Source organism: Cydia fagiglandana, chromosome 10 (genome assembly GCF_963556715.1).
Source record: "Cydia fagiglandana chromosome 10, ilCydFagi1.1, whole genome shotgun sequence".
In the NCBI taxonomy this organism is placed as follows: Eukaryota; Metazoa; Arthropoda; class Insecta; order Lepidoptera; family Tortricidae; genus Cydia; species Cydia fagiglandana.
The window spans coordinates 3,233,986-3,248,901 of record NC_085941.1 but is presented as its reverse complement, the minus strand read 5'-3'; the positions used below and the strand labels follow the sequence as shown (position 1 = coordinate 3,248,901).

The 14,916-nt window shown below is 37.7% G+C and overlaps 1 protein-coding gene across 3 annotated transcripts in view; it reads left to right on the top strand.

Moving 5' to 3' along the window:
• The window catches only part of LOC134668060 (protein TANC2), a 192,079-nt gene that overhangs the window by 161,321 nt on the left and 15,842 nt on the right, over positions 1–14,916 (top strand). For 2 of the 3 annotated variants that reach the window (XM_063525510.1, XM_063525511.1), the window contains 2 exons: positions 2,614–3,015; positions 6,210–6,323. In XM_063525510.1, coding sequence (XP_063381580.1) covers positions 2,614–3,015; positions 6,210–6,323 — 516 coding nt within the window. The remainder of the gene's footprint in view (positions 1–2,613; positions 3,016–6,209; positions 6,324–14,916) is intronic. The other variant, XM_063525512.1, reaches the window with a different exon arrangement.

The window sequence follows — 14,916 nt, the reverse complement described above, 5'->3', positions numbered from 1 at the left end:
GGTGGTGCAACTCAGCTGAAACGTTAGAATTTAATGTAATGTAACCCGCCGATCAACTGAGTTACCGAATCATACGAATAGAAGGAATGGAAGAATACGCACGCTTCTTGTACGCTTCGGTAGCTTAGTTGGTTAAGGCTGCTATTTAACTGATCACCAGATTTAGTAAAATTTAATACCAAAAAAATATATTTTACCACCCTAAAATAATGAATGATCACCAAAATTATAACACCATTTTAATGTGAAATGATTACCAAAATTATTACATTTTACTACCCTTTTAAAGGAAATGACACCAAACTAATCATTATTAACCCAAAAATAGTAAATGATTACCAAATTTCAAACCCCATTTTAATGTGAAATGATAACCAAATTTTTACATCTTGCTATCCTATTAAAGAAAATGACACCAAAATAATCATTGTAAACCCAAAAATAGTAAATGACCACCAAAATTAGAACTCCATTTTAATGTAAAATTATAACCAAATTTTTAAATCTTGCTATCCTATTAAAGCAAATGACTCCAAAATAATCATTGTAAACCCAAAGATATAATTTAAAATGTGCAAATATATAATATACCGTTATCCTATTATATTAATTAATCCACTTGGTCACCTTTTTCTTGTAGCATTTTATTTCTGTAACAGTCGCAGTTCTAACCTAACCTAACCCCCACTTTTCTAGTAGCATTTCGTTTCTGTAAGGGTCGCAGTTCAAACCTAACCTAACCCACTTTTCTAGTAGCATTTCTTTTCTGCAAGGGCCGCAGTTCAAACCTAACCTAACCCACTTTTCTGGTAGCATTTCGTTTCTGCATGGGTCGCAGTTCAAACCTAACCTAACCCACTTTTCTAGTAGCATTTCTTTTCTGTAAGGGTCGCAGTTCAAACCTAACCTAACCCACTTTTCTTGTAGCAATTCGTTTCTGTAAAGGTCGCAGTTCAAACCTAACCTAACCCACTTTTCTAGTAGCATTTCGTTTCGTATTAGGTTAGGTAGGTATGCGGTGCGGGCTACGGGGGTATGAGCGAGAGGGGCTAGTAATTTTGGCATCAGTTTACTTTATTTGGTAATATGTATACATTTTTTGGTAATCATAGTGGTTTATTTAGGTGAAAATATCGCATTAATTTGGTCTTCAAGATTTGGTGATCATTAATGATTTTTGGTCATCACTCAATATATTTGGTATTTGAATACAATTTGAAATGCAGTCGTAATTAAAATGGTGGTGCTTTTGTATTTTTAGGCCGTATTTTTTTGGTGTTCAATAATGTTTTTTGGTAAGCATGATTTTTTTATTTAGGGTACCAAATTATTTTTTGGTGGTCATTATATTTGTAGCCGTTGGTTAATACACAAATACACATTGGACCGGTGTTTCAAAAGCTCGCAAGTTCGAATCTTGCCCGAAATAGCGATTTTTTTGCGATTTTCCCTAAATATATTTTTTGGAGCTGGAACAGTATTTTCTTTACCTCGTAACAAGATTCGTAAGTACTGTAAGTAGTTATTAAGTGTACTATTGCGTCACGTTAAAAGTAGTTATACGTAACTTATAGATTAAGATAGTTATATATACATATAGACTAACCTTTTGCTGCAACCACTAATATAATATTCAAGTATTACTTGCTATAAAACGGTTAAGTACTTGTTCAAACATTTATTACGTGTACCTATCTAACGATATTGGTCATATTCATCCAATAAAATGCAGGTACCATTGAAGTTAAATTGCTCTTATTATGTCGTAAAATTACAAATTCATATATATTCTCACTTTAAATTCCATTCTCATATATGTATACTACTATAATTTGTTATGACTGACCATACGTCGTTACAAACAGGAATTATATCCTTATATACCTCGTCGTCGCAATACGAACTGACAACTGGCATCGTGACGCTATCTCCTTTACACATACTAAGATCAGGCAAGAGTGAAAGAGATGGCTTTATGACTTAAGTGGCCAGTTGTTAGAGTGGCTATTATAGAAGGATCATTACGTAAATCGATTTGCACGCATAGTGCGACAACGCGCTTGCATACTACTTAATATATACTTGTATCATTAAAACTGAATTAGCCATTTACCTACGGGTGTCAAGAGTTAGCAGAAGTCTTGCCTTGTGTGGGAACCAGAAGCTAATTTTGCTTGTCAAAGTGACATGAGTAATATAATAAGTAAGATTTGGTTTGTACAGCAACGTTAGGAAGTGTCTTTAATTTAAAGGTACCGTTCAGATTCAGACTGCACACATTACTGCAGCAGGATTGCAACACGACATTACATCTGATTGTATTGCTGCCCGAAATGTCAAAATTCCAGGCATCGTTAATGCATCATTATTCATTACTAATGCAGTCGGCAGCCTATTTGCAGTGCGACAGTACTGCCGCAAAAGACAAATGACATCTATGTTTTTTGATGTCAAAATTGAAGCGTCTCCTACATCAGATAATACTGATATTCAATACTCCCTAAACCTCTCTTCCTGTCGCCTCTTTACAATAGTTACATATCCTAAAGACAGTTAAATCTTTTTGGACTAACCTTCCAGAATAAAATTTAAAGTTACTATTTCTTGTTACAGACTTGGCAGCCATCAGACAGCTACTAGAAAGCGAGACAGGCGGCACCAACTGTCCCAGCTGTAATATGCCTTTCGACAAAGGCAAGAAGAGAAAGCTGATCGACACCTGCGGACACGAGCGGTGCTACGCCTGCATGTTCAGAAACGAAGCCTGCCCCATCTGCGCTAGAAACAGCCAGGGCAGACGCACCATGGACCGATACACGCCATCCCCACAAAGACCTGAAGATTACAATCCTACAAGATTACCTAAGCCTCCTAAACAGCCCACCAATTTAGTCCAAAGCTGTCCCACGCCACCGCATACGAGGAGAAGATTTTTCCTGAGTCCCAAGTCGCTTAGGAGTCCGTTCGCTCAGCGGGCGTCGCGCCACAGCTCCGAAAACCACGTGCCTCTATCAGGTAATAATCGTACCATACATTTAGTATATTAAAAGACGGTTTCCGTCTCATGTCTCATATATTATACGGGTATGTCGTTTCCAGATATTAGAATTGATAATTTTATGATGTGGCAATAAATTCATGTTGTCAGTCAGGCTGTTGGCCACATGAAAGAGTTAAACTTGATGTGATCAAGTGGCCATTTTGGAAAATGGCATTTCATGAAATAACCAAATTCTAATATGATCTGGCCACGAGTATGTATAACATTTAGGTTTTGAGGCAGAAACGCTCATGTAGCGCTGCAGGCAACTTACACAGCTGTAGGCTACAGTACGTATTTGTTCACTCTTCGAGTGGTACACATCAGTCAAAATAAAGCAAATCTGATCTGTCATTATGTTAACACATCGGCTTTTAGGCCAGTTACAAGCAAGACCTCGCTACCTAATAAAGACTGAGCTTCATTCAGCTTACAAGACACGGGTCTTGTAATCCGCCATCTTTGAATTTGCATATCGCGTAAATAGCCTACGCTCGCCGGTAGCTTAACATGCTTGCGTAACGCGTTACTTCATTGATGCCGAATCTCATTCACTCTTACTTCTGGAGTGGATCCTTGGTAATATGGCGACAGTTGCGACAGGCGCGCCTACGACGCCGGATGTACGTAGGGTGCTCGAGGACCGGTTATCAAGCAAGAGGATAGATCATTTAGGTATCCGCTAGATGGAGCATTTCAGATGACTGGCGCTTAACCACGCATTGGTAATTTGGACGTATAGTCGTCTTATATGTGACGTCCCACGGGTAAAGGTACCTTATGGCGGTTGGCGCTTACGTTATGATTTATTAACGCCGCTCCCATATTATTGCGGCGCTATGTGACGTAAGTGCCAGCCGTCATAAGGTACCTTTTACCGTGGAAAGTCACATATGAGCTTTATAATGTGAAGGAATGAAGAAATTTTTAATACAATTCCATTATTTTAAGAATCTCAGGCGCCCTTTGAATTAGTGCACTCGTATCTATTGATCGTAGACATGTATTCCTTATTGGAGTACAAGTGCATCGACATATATTTATAAAACCTCGCGAAGTCTGTGGGACGTAGTCAATGTGCTCGAGTATAGATATACGAGTATATAAGGTTAGGTACCTATATTTTGCAACAGCGCAGGCGGCAGGCCGGCTGCAAACGCTATCTGTTGCATTTTATATTTCCATTCATTATATCATTCCTGTCCACCCAATTTCTTGGCAAGTTGATACTTGAAATATTTCACAGCCAGCCTAATGAAAACTATTAGTTTCAATTCGTTGCCCCTTTATTTCTGGGCTTAATCTAACTGTTGGTGGGAACGTTTCTATCTGTCAGCGTTAATAAATTTGTCTCGGCAGCATTAGCATTTGCTTAAGACTTAGGTAACTTTGGCATTTATCATTCGTGCCTAGTGTTGGTAAAGACTCAAGAGTCTTGGAGCCCTAATCTTTTACACAACTCAGTTTACAAACCGCTCTACAGAGTCAAAGCTTAACTTTTTTATACTTGTTAAAATCTTCTGTAGAAGAGTAATTTTGACGACCAGTCTGGCCTAATGGGTAGTGACCTTGCCTGTGAAGCCGATGGTCCTGGGTTCGAATCCCCGTAAGGGCATTTATTTGTGTGATGAGCACATACTTGTTCCTAATTAATGGATGTTTTCTATGTATAAGTATTTGTATATTATATTTATCGTTGTCTGAGTACCCACAACACAAGCCTTCTTGAGCTTACCGTGCGACTTAGTCAATTTGTGTAAGAATGTCCTTATAATATTTATTATTAACCACAAAAAAAATAAAGCAAATTATCTTCTAACACAATTTAAATCTTTTAAATAGGTAATTTGAATATAATATAATCTCTAATTTTATAATCTCTTTCAACATGTGGTTTTTCTTTTTTGATTGATCGCAGAGTTTATATTATAGGACTCGGTTCGTTTTGAGTCTTACTCGTTTCAAAAAGACCCAAAACAACTTGACTTATAAGTCAAAACAGCAGTTGTTCAAATGCAAATTCTTATAAACTGAGTAAAGTTAAAGACTCGAGCTCCAAGACTCAAAAACTCAAGACCAACTCTATTGGCACCTGCGCATAGGCACCCGAGTTGCTTAAATCTCTGATCTATGATGCTTTTGTACAGAAACAGCTTGGAACCGGTACATTATGAGCAGCAATATGAACGAACAACACTGTCGCGACAAGTATATTGGTCCTGTCAGAGTCGTCGTGTAATACACATTTAATTGATTAGATTGACCTTTTGAAGTACCGTAAAATCAGGTAACTTTAGTCCACAACTTACAACTGACCGTATTTATGCAGAAAACGACCAACTCAATTTTTTTCACTCGACCAAAGCTACTTAACTGACTTAGGGTGTAAGTCACTTTGACAAAAATAAAAAGTTGGTTGCTTTCTACAGAGCTATGGTCAACTATGGTCCAAATTCAAGTTCCAGGAAAATTATGTATAAGTATTTTTTTAATTAGATATGTTGAATAGACAGGTATATAATATAGAAAGAGCATTAGTGTGTCTAAGCTCCTAAATAAATGTAACGAGTACAAATCACAAAGGCTCGTTAAGAATCAACGTTAAAACTGGACCATAGTTGTACTTAAGGACTAGGACTAATAGTATATAATGACATTATAATATTGTATGAAGTGGGGAAACACTCAAGAGACCTTCTACTACCAACTGGCGCCCAACCTTTAAGCACCCTTTTTGACGTGATAACGTCTTATAAATGGATGAACACCGATAGCATGCACGAAAAAGTGTCACGTTGTGGACAAATCTCCATGGTAATGTTGTGGACGGATCTCCATGGTAACGTTACGTAATGTAATGGTAATGTTTTCTTATGACGGTATCACGCAAGATTATCGTCCGTAAACCGACTTTACAGACAACCATATTTTTTTAGCTAGTATTTTTCCGTTTGGTATTTCGGTGTAGCCATTTGGCGTCTATTAGACCGACCGCTTAAATGAGTCCTCGCCTGCGCGGTACGGGGGCGACGGGGTGGGACGACTGAGGGTGGCGGGGAAGGTGCGCTCCCCCCCTCCCCGTACCGCGCAGGCGAGGACTCAAGCGGTCGGTCTATAGAGCGACTTCCCTAGCTACCGTACCACATTATAGAAGCTGGTATTTCAACAGGACTACCCGAGGAAGGCCCCAGAAGCGCGGCCTGGCATAGCCTGGTCTTTAACAAGATCAGGTCGCTATGGTCGGCGCACTCCTCAGTGCCGCAGGGGCTCAACCAGCTGACAGGCAATAATGTTGTCCAATTATATGCGGGCTCAATTCGTTAATTAGAGACATTTATGTTGATAAAGACTGTCAGTCAATGTACGGCGAAATGGCATGGCTGGTTTATAAATGAACGAATGAATGAGTCCTTGCAATTTTGTCACGTTCATCATTGATGTAGATGAAGTCAGTCTGTATTTTCTCTTAAGTGTTTTTTTTGTGTCAGCTAATAATATTGTTGCAACGAAGCACAAGTGGGTAAATACATAATAAAACACTTTAATTCAAAACATATAAATAAAAACTTCACTTAAATCGTGATCGCTTGGTAGAGTGCCGAGAAGGCAGGCCGCAAAACCTAACAATGAGATTTCTAGTTTTTTTTATCAAAACGTGTTTTGCCTGAAAAAAAAACTATTGAAGAGAATAAGTTTTTCTTTTAAAATAAAGTGAGAATCACTTTAAACCACGACGCTCATAGAATTGGTGGCGTCATCAATTTAAATTAATCTGGACGCCGTGCAAATTATTTGAAACTGAAACGTCGCAAATTGACGCTGTCAAAAAATAATGAGAATCGCTTTTTATGATGATTGACAGTCTTTACTATATATTTATCTCTAACATAATTAAATAACGAAATATTAAACAAACGATAAAATATTTCTAAATGCAAATAGATTTAAATTTAAACGGAATAGAGCCCGCATTCCTGAGGGCCTACCGAGAACCTCGTTCGACGTGTTGCCTCCCCGTCACACTTACGTACGAATTTACAAGTGCGACAGAGGCAACACGTACAACGTGGTTCGCGGTAGGCTCTGATTCTTGCACTTGCCTGCGGCTTGCATATTCACAATCGGATTGCTCGATGCACAGTCAGCAGCAGAAGTTGCTAAGCGGGCGAAGTGTTCAAAATGATCTTGACGCGACTTTATTGTTAATAGAATAAGAGCGTGTCAAGGTAATTTTGAACACCTCGCCCGCTTAGCAACTTCGGCTGCTGACTGCACTTTTCCTGATACCGGTTTTCGTGTTACCGTTTGCATTTTGTTTTGTTTTCGTTTTATATTTTTTTAGGTGTGGTCGTATTACGCCAGTGAAGTAGGTCATACTGATGGTAATGTAGTTCGGCAAACGAATATGTCAACAGAAAAGGCTGGAAATTCAGAATTACTTTGGAAACCGAAAGTTCACGCCTACATGTTGCAAATATTCCGCCTTAGGTGACATTCGGATGTGAACTATCGATGCATTATGGTAACATTCCATTTCTAACCACAGCTGCACTACCGGTACTGAACGCGTCGCTGTCATTGTCAATTTCCATAGTAAAATGAACAGTAGTGCAGCTGTCGTTGGAAACGGACTGTCACCTTTAGTGTTGCGACATATACGGCCGCTGTATCTGTCAATTTCTTTTATAAAATAAGTGACGTTCGCTGCCGCATTTCTGTCGCGATTGTGATAATCAGAACGATAGGAAATCGATTGACACAGCGGCAGCCGCAGTATAACGTCGCAACAGTAAAGGTGACAGTCCATTTCCAACTGCATCTGCACAACCGTTGCGACGTTACTGGTGTGACATTACTGCAGCGGTCGGAAGTACGCTAAAATCACCATATTACGTGCAGTCGGTATCGTCATTCATTTTACTATGGAAATTAACAATAATGGTAACATTCCATTTCTAACCGCAGCTGCACTACCGGTACTGAACGCGTCGCTGTCATTGTTAATTTCCATAGTAAAATGAACAGTAGTGCAGCTGTCGTCGGAAATGGACTGTCACCTTAACACCGACGCGTTCGGGCCGCTGCAGTCGTGTCGGAACAGTAGTGCAGCTGCGGTCAGAAATAGAATGTTACCTTAATTTAGGTGCAGTTGTTATTGGAAAGTCACCATTTTACCAGATTTGAATACTATTGGCGATTGAAACTTTTTATGAATCGGTTTCATAGTAAAAATTGTTATCAGTATGACCTACAGAATTATTTAGCTTGCGTAGTATGTCTATAGGTACCTCAAAATGTTGTATTTAATGCTTGATTTTATGAGATTTTTATTATGAGTGTTGCGTTTTATATCCATTAATTTTAGGCAAATAACTTTCAAGTGTTATCAAACTGCACAACGGGACTTAATCGCGTATTTAAGTTTTAAATACGCGATTAAGTCCCGTTGTGCAGTTTGATAATGTTTAATAATCGTGAAAGTTTAAATCAGAACTTTCAAGTGTTTTAACTTCATTGCCACATTTTTAAAATGCATTAAATGTCGCGCTTGGTCTAACAAAAGTGACTTGTGATTTTTATAACATCTTTTGTTGTCAGTGTTATAATACCACATGCATGACTCATGATGAAGATATATGAAGCCCAATTCTGATATATCAATTTGTTATGGGTTTGATCTAATTTTGATATGGCCTTGAAAATCGCTTACGCTGATTGGTGCTTGCGAATTAGAGATGCGCAAAACGCTTCACTGAGTTGAAAAGATTGATTCATATATTTCGCTCGCGCTAATATATATACATATATATAATATATATATATACATATATATACATATATATATATATATGTATATATATATATATATATATATATATATCACTCAATTCGCTCATCTCGCTCAGTGGATCTGTAGGCTATATTGTTCACGAGTGAGTTGAGAGAAATGTCAACCGATCAAATACTCATAGCCATAAGTGGGACTAAGATGGCGAATCACGCCATAAGACCCCACCATGTTTTCCCGACTCCCTCCGAATTCTTCCTAACCGCTCCGCAACCTATTCGCTTCGTCTCACTCGCTCGTCACGCTCGGCCGGCTCATTCGAAACATGAGTGGGAAAGAGCGAGCAAGGATCACTGAGTTAGATGAGTTACTGACCGACTGAGCGAGTTAAAGTTGAAGAAAGTAGAGTTCAGTCAAAAGATTATACTTAGTTAATTTAAATCACTCACTCGTGAAAGACACATGTCTATTGCGAATTGAAGTAAATATCGTGCGTAAGATGCGCGCCAATCACCAAGACGACCATCAACGTATCAAAACCAGTTCAAAAAACAAATTATTAAATTACAATCGACTTCCATGACTCACCATCGATGAGATGAAGATATGAACAATCGATACAGAAATCGAGATAAGGAATCGGTGACAAAAATAACATATCGAGTCGTGGGCGAAGATGGTATCGATAACGAATCGATGTAAGGATCATAGATAAATAGAATGGCTCTCAAAATTGTATATGTAAATTAAGTAGTTTTATAATCTATGGAAGATAATTGGATACATGATGAAGATTACACATTACATGTTGAATTCAAGGTTATGTTACGAAATGTGGTTTAAAAATTGAATGTACATAATAAATCAATTATGGAATACCTTGGTATTGAATTAGTAGATTTTGTTTGGGTGTGATGGTTTTACAATCAGATTCATTAGAAATATTTGTAGCCTTACTGACAGTTTGTAAATCTTATTTCCTGTTGATCCTATTAGAACTTTCCAATATAGACTTAACTTCCCTGTAGTGTGCAAATTATTTTACTAGTCCAATTTTGAACTACTCCTAAAACTTATTACTTGACGACCTCGCTAAGCCTTGGCGGTCAAAAACAGCTCCGTCAAACTATTCTATATATCACGGTATATGTTATAGCAGCTTATCCTGGTCTTATTACATAAGGCATAAGGTCCATCGACGGACAGTTAAGAGTGATGCTGTTTGTACGTAAGCAAGAAATTCTTCTACAAGTCGCAGAGAGCCTCTTCAAAAGAACAGAGCTCGATCACGGCGCTAAAGGGGCCCACAGATTACCAGTTCGCCGGACAATGTCAGCCTGTCAGTTGTTCGGAGCTGTCAACTTTTGCGTTTAACTGACAGGCTGATATCGTCCGGCGAACTGGTAATCTGTGGGCCCCTTACCTCGTCGCCCGCCTCATATCATATCTTTTATTTATTCATAAAACATTTTACATGTCAAATAAGGTACGTAAACAATTTATTCACTAGATTTTAGGTAGATAAGTATTTAACAGGTACATAAATAGGTACTAATTTATTTCTGCATGCATTGCATTATTTTCTAAGTTGGTTTGCGGTAGGTTACCTACCGTAGGCTTCAGTTAGATCTAGTTCTACTGGATCTAGTAATAAGTTCGGAAAGTCGTTACTACGAGTAACTTGGACGCTAGTTATATGTCCAGTGTTGCCACATAGCTTGCCCATCCAACACCAGAGACCAGAGACAAGACAAGCAGGACAATCGTGTTTGCAAACCGCATAATTGTCCTCCCATAGGCGGCTCAATGCCGGCGATTCATTAATTAGATACTAAATAGCTTAACTATTTCCCACGACATGAAGTGGATAGAGCATTAGAAACGTACATTTGGGACGTAATTTCGAATAATTATGTGAAAAAGGAGTCGGGAAGTAAAAGCTCGCGCCAAAAAATGTGAGCTAGTGGGTTCATCCTCATACGCAAGAGCGTCGAATAACATTATAAGATATATTTTTAACTTTCATACTCTCATGGCGCATATAACAATTTGCGCCAAAATTCAAATGTGATTGTACTCACAAATTAATTTTTAAAAGGTGTTATTCGGATGGCAATTGCAGCTGCGCAACTGTAGCGGCTTTGCTGCTGCGGCGGTGAAGCAGACGTTGTCATTTTCAATTTCCTTTATAAAAGTAATGACGGTTTATTTATTGATAAAAACAAAGAAAGGAATAAACAAACATAATAAAACTTATAAAACTATAGATAAAAAATTTGCCCCAGGTCGCCGTCAACGGGCAAGGTGCCCAGAAGGCTGGCCGTATTTCCCCGCTGTATAGCGATGCTAATACGCTGGGCGAAATAGTGGCCAGCCCTCTGGTCACCAGAAGCCTCTATTAAGCGCGCCGACAAGTCTTGACGGTTTGAACGCTGGTGCAATCGTCACTCGAATATCACCTTAAGGGTAACATTCCATTTCTGACCGCAGCTGCACTACTAGTACGAACGCGTCGGTGTTATTGTCAATTTCCATAGTAAAATGAATGGTAGTGCTGCTCAGCTGTCGTTGGAAATGGACTGTCACCTTAAACCAGCCCTCCTAGGTTTTTCCTTGTGGCCCTGGGCCGCAAGATGAAATTGGTTAGGTGACGTTCGAATGGCAAGGCTTATCAGGATCACTTAGAGACCCACTATAAAAGCCCGCAGGTATGGCTGCCTCAAACCTACTAAACTCCTAATATAGTCAAACCTTTTTACTACCTACTTAGGACAGATTTGCCAATAATATTGCTATTAATCGGCTATATAAGGTTCAGAACATAATAAGTCGGATTACACTGCAAGATACTCGGTTAATCCTATTGCGAAACAACTCGTTTTGCACTCGGTTAATGGAAGTTTTCTTCGATTCGAGTTGTCGATCGATATTGGTAGTAATTTATATGACTCGCTTAGATAAAGGGTTATACTGAGTAGAAGTAATGCAGTAAATTTTGGGTTTTCCATCTGACATTGTGTTTCAAAACGCGGATAGAACTTCGGTCCGTATAAATAATCGTACGCTGGTTAAAATCGCATCATAAGCCCATTAAAATACAAATTTACCATTTAAACGTTTATTTATATTATGTGGTGTGTACGTACTATAGATTTTTTAAATCCAATAAGGAATTTCAAATTATTTTCCCGGTATTTGTATTACAAGTTAGTCTTGAGAGCAGGGTCGTACGTAAGTGTGTAAACATACGACTATTTCTCTAATAATTATTTGTTTTAATAAAGCGTATCCAAGTATTTATTCACCTAATAGCACGTTTCTATGGCAATTAAGTACGTGTCACGTTGCATTTCTATCATCAGTATCTATTCGCGACAATTAATTACAAATTATATAAAATAATAATTGCACCGTTTAATCTGTCACTTGTAAACGAGATCGAATGAAATGTGGGCCGAAGGCTGCCCCGATTCGGCCATGTTGCTCCCAAGGCGACCGCCCTCACTGTCTTATTAAACTTTACATCTACATAGGTAGCTATTTAAAGTTACCGATCACTTAGTAAATGGGACTTTGTGTCTATGTTTACGACATAAAATACCTGTAGGTAGGTACTAAATGTAAATTAATTTCAACTAAACACCAAAACCTTGAAGTACCTCGTAATTTGTTGGTACATAGATGATAGGCACCCATTATTTTTTTTACCTTCAACCTTTATGAATAAGCCCTGATAAGAAACGAATAAAAAACTAATTTAAATTTCGTACACTTCGTCACGTCGTTAATTCGTGTCCCCATCCATCAAACTTTAAAAAAACGATTGTCCCTGGCCTTTATTAAAAAAGAAACTATTGTCTCTGACATTTTTTATCAAAAGCCATAACCGACCTTGGCATTGCCCATCGAACCATGAGACATTCGCGCCACTAAAATATTCCTATGACATTGTTGTTACATAACATTTAAATGCTCAATATAGGTTAAATTAAAAAAAAAACTTGAGTGTTAGGTACACTTACTTATATTCCAACTGCTAAAGATTGCAATAAATTGTATAAAGATTAAATTGAAAGATTATCTCTCGCCAATCTAACCCCATTATATGTATTTGCAATTGAAATGAAACCATGAATTCAATATTTCTTTCTATTAGGAAGAATTATATATCGATTATTAAACGCAAAAAAGTCAATTAACAAGCTCACATTTAATTTAATCTCAATACCATTGCCATAAAGTTGAAAATCGGTTGGTCTAATCTAACCTTTAAATTTTAATGCAGATTAGGTTGTCACTGAATACAATGTGATGTGTAGTGATGTAATGGGTGTAGCCATTTACGCCCTCTGATGCGTGATAGAGCAGGTGATCGCTTGTATTATGTATCGATAAAAAAAGTTTGAGTTTAGCCTCTAGCCGCCCAGAGACCTATAAAAAGGTCTCCTGTTCCATTCTAATTTGAACTTTGTGTTGACAAAATAAAATTTCATTTTGCTTGGCGAGGTTTGACGTATGGGCGGGCGGCTAGAGGTTATACTATGAATCTAGTGTATAACTGAATCAGGGGTGCGAGAAAATGACCGAACAGGATAGTCTTTAAGTATCTCACGGAGGCACGCATATAGATAGCACTTCTATAGGATCCTATACCTTCTATGGTTTTGACTTGTAGTCTTTTTAATAGCAGAGAGTCAATAGTGAATACTAAGAAAGTAAAACAGACATTTTTAAAAGTAGTTTTATTCTCGATTTAGGTATCTTTCTGTGTAAACTAGTTTTGGTTGCAATGAGCTTTTTATTTTATGAGTGATATGAAAAGTGTCGGTTTTGTTTAAAGAAATATTTGACACTGGCATACCTTACCTACCCATTACCTTTTGCACCTGACTGCGACTTGTTTGCCGACCAAAGTCATAAACTTTTTAAAGATTTTTTACGTTTTTGCGAATCAAACATGCAATAAATAGGTAGCTTATTAATCGCTTTATTATTACTTACTTAATTTTACAGTGCATTGGTGTTAGCTGTAATGCTGTAAAATTTGATTTCAATAAATATCAAATATCCGATCTATGTCATGTCTTTGGCAAATTCTTGCCGTATCATCCATAAATTATAGATACCTACATAAATTTTAATACACAGTTAAACAACATAATTAAGAACAAGACACACACACAACAAACAGTATTACCCAACCCCGGCATTTAGGAGACACGTCGGTAAAGACAGACGGACAGTAAAACCGTCGTATCGTAAATAATAACCACTAACGCCCACGTCGGAAACAATTAGCTTGAGTTGAGCGAGCTATAGTGCAGAGAGTTTTGGCAGTAGTTTAACTTTGGATATATCGTAGGCTGAGAATAGGTACGTTTGTGGCATATCCATTTTTGTGCAAAATCTAAATTTTTTCAAAAATATTATGCCAAGTCCGCATTTTACTATGCGATAAAATAATTACATTCTGTTAACAGAAAATTATCACTAAAATTGTGACATGAAAATTATCACTAACTTTGTGTCATGTCCAGAGGTTGGCGAGAGTGAGCTATTTACATTATAATTTTATATCTTTTACATCATATTATGAGGCAAATAGCTCACCCTCGCCGACCTCTGGTACATACATTGTAGTTTTAAAATTTACTCATGAAAACCGGATATGGCAATAATAAAAATGCTTTTATTTCATGATTTACTATAAGTATTCAAAATATTTGTATGGTCCTATAAACAGTAAACATAGGTACCTACATATGTGCCTACGTGATAAATAAGTTCAATACATATTTCTTAGCTAAATATAAAACTTTTCGAAAAAAAATGTTTATTTTCACAAACATATATTATGTTAAAGTTATACTATTGATATTAAACATTGTCGATTTACACACATTAAGGGTCGGTTGCACCAAAACCGTCTGTCACCGTTAAAGCGTTTATTAAGTAATTTGTACCCAAACTTATAAATGCATCACAGGGTTACAATACTGGCAGCCTTTACTGTAAAATCGTGATGGCTTCTGCTAGACGTGAGGCGAAGCATTGTCTTGTTTTTTGCTGACCCGCAAATCGTGAGATG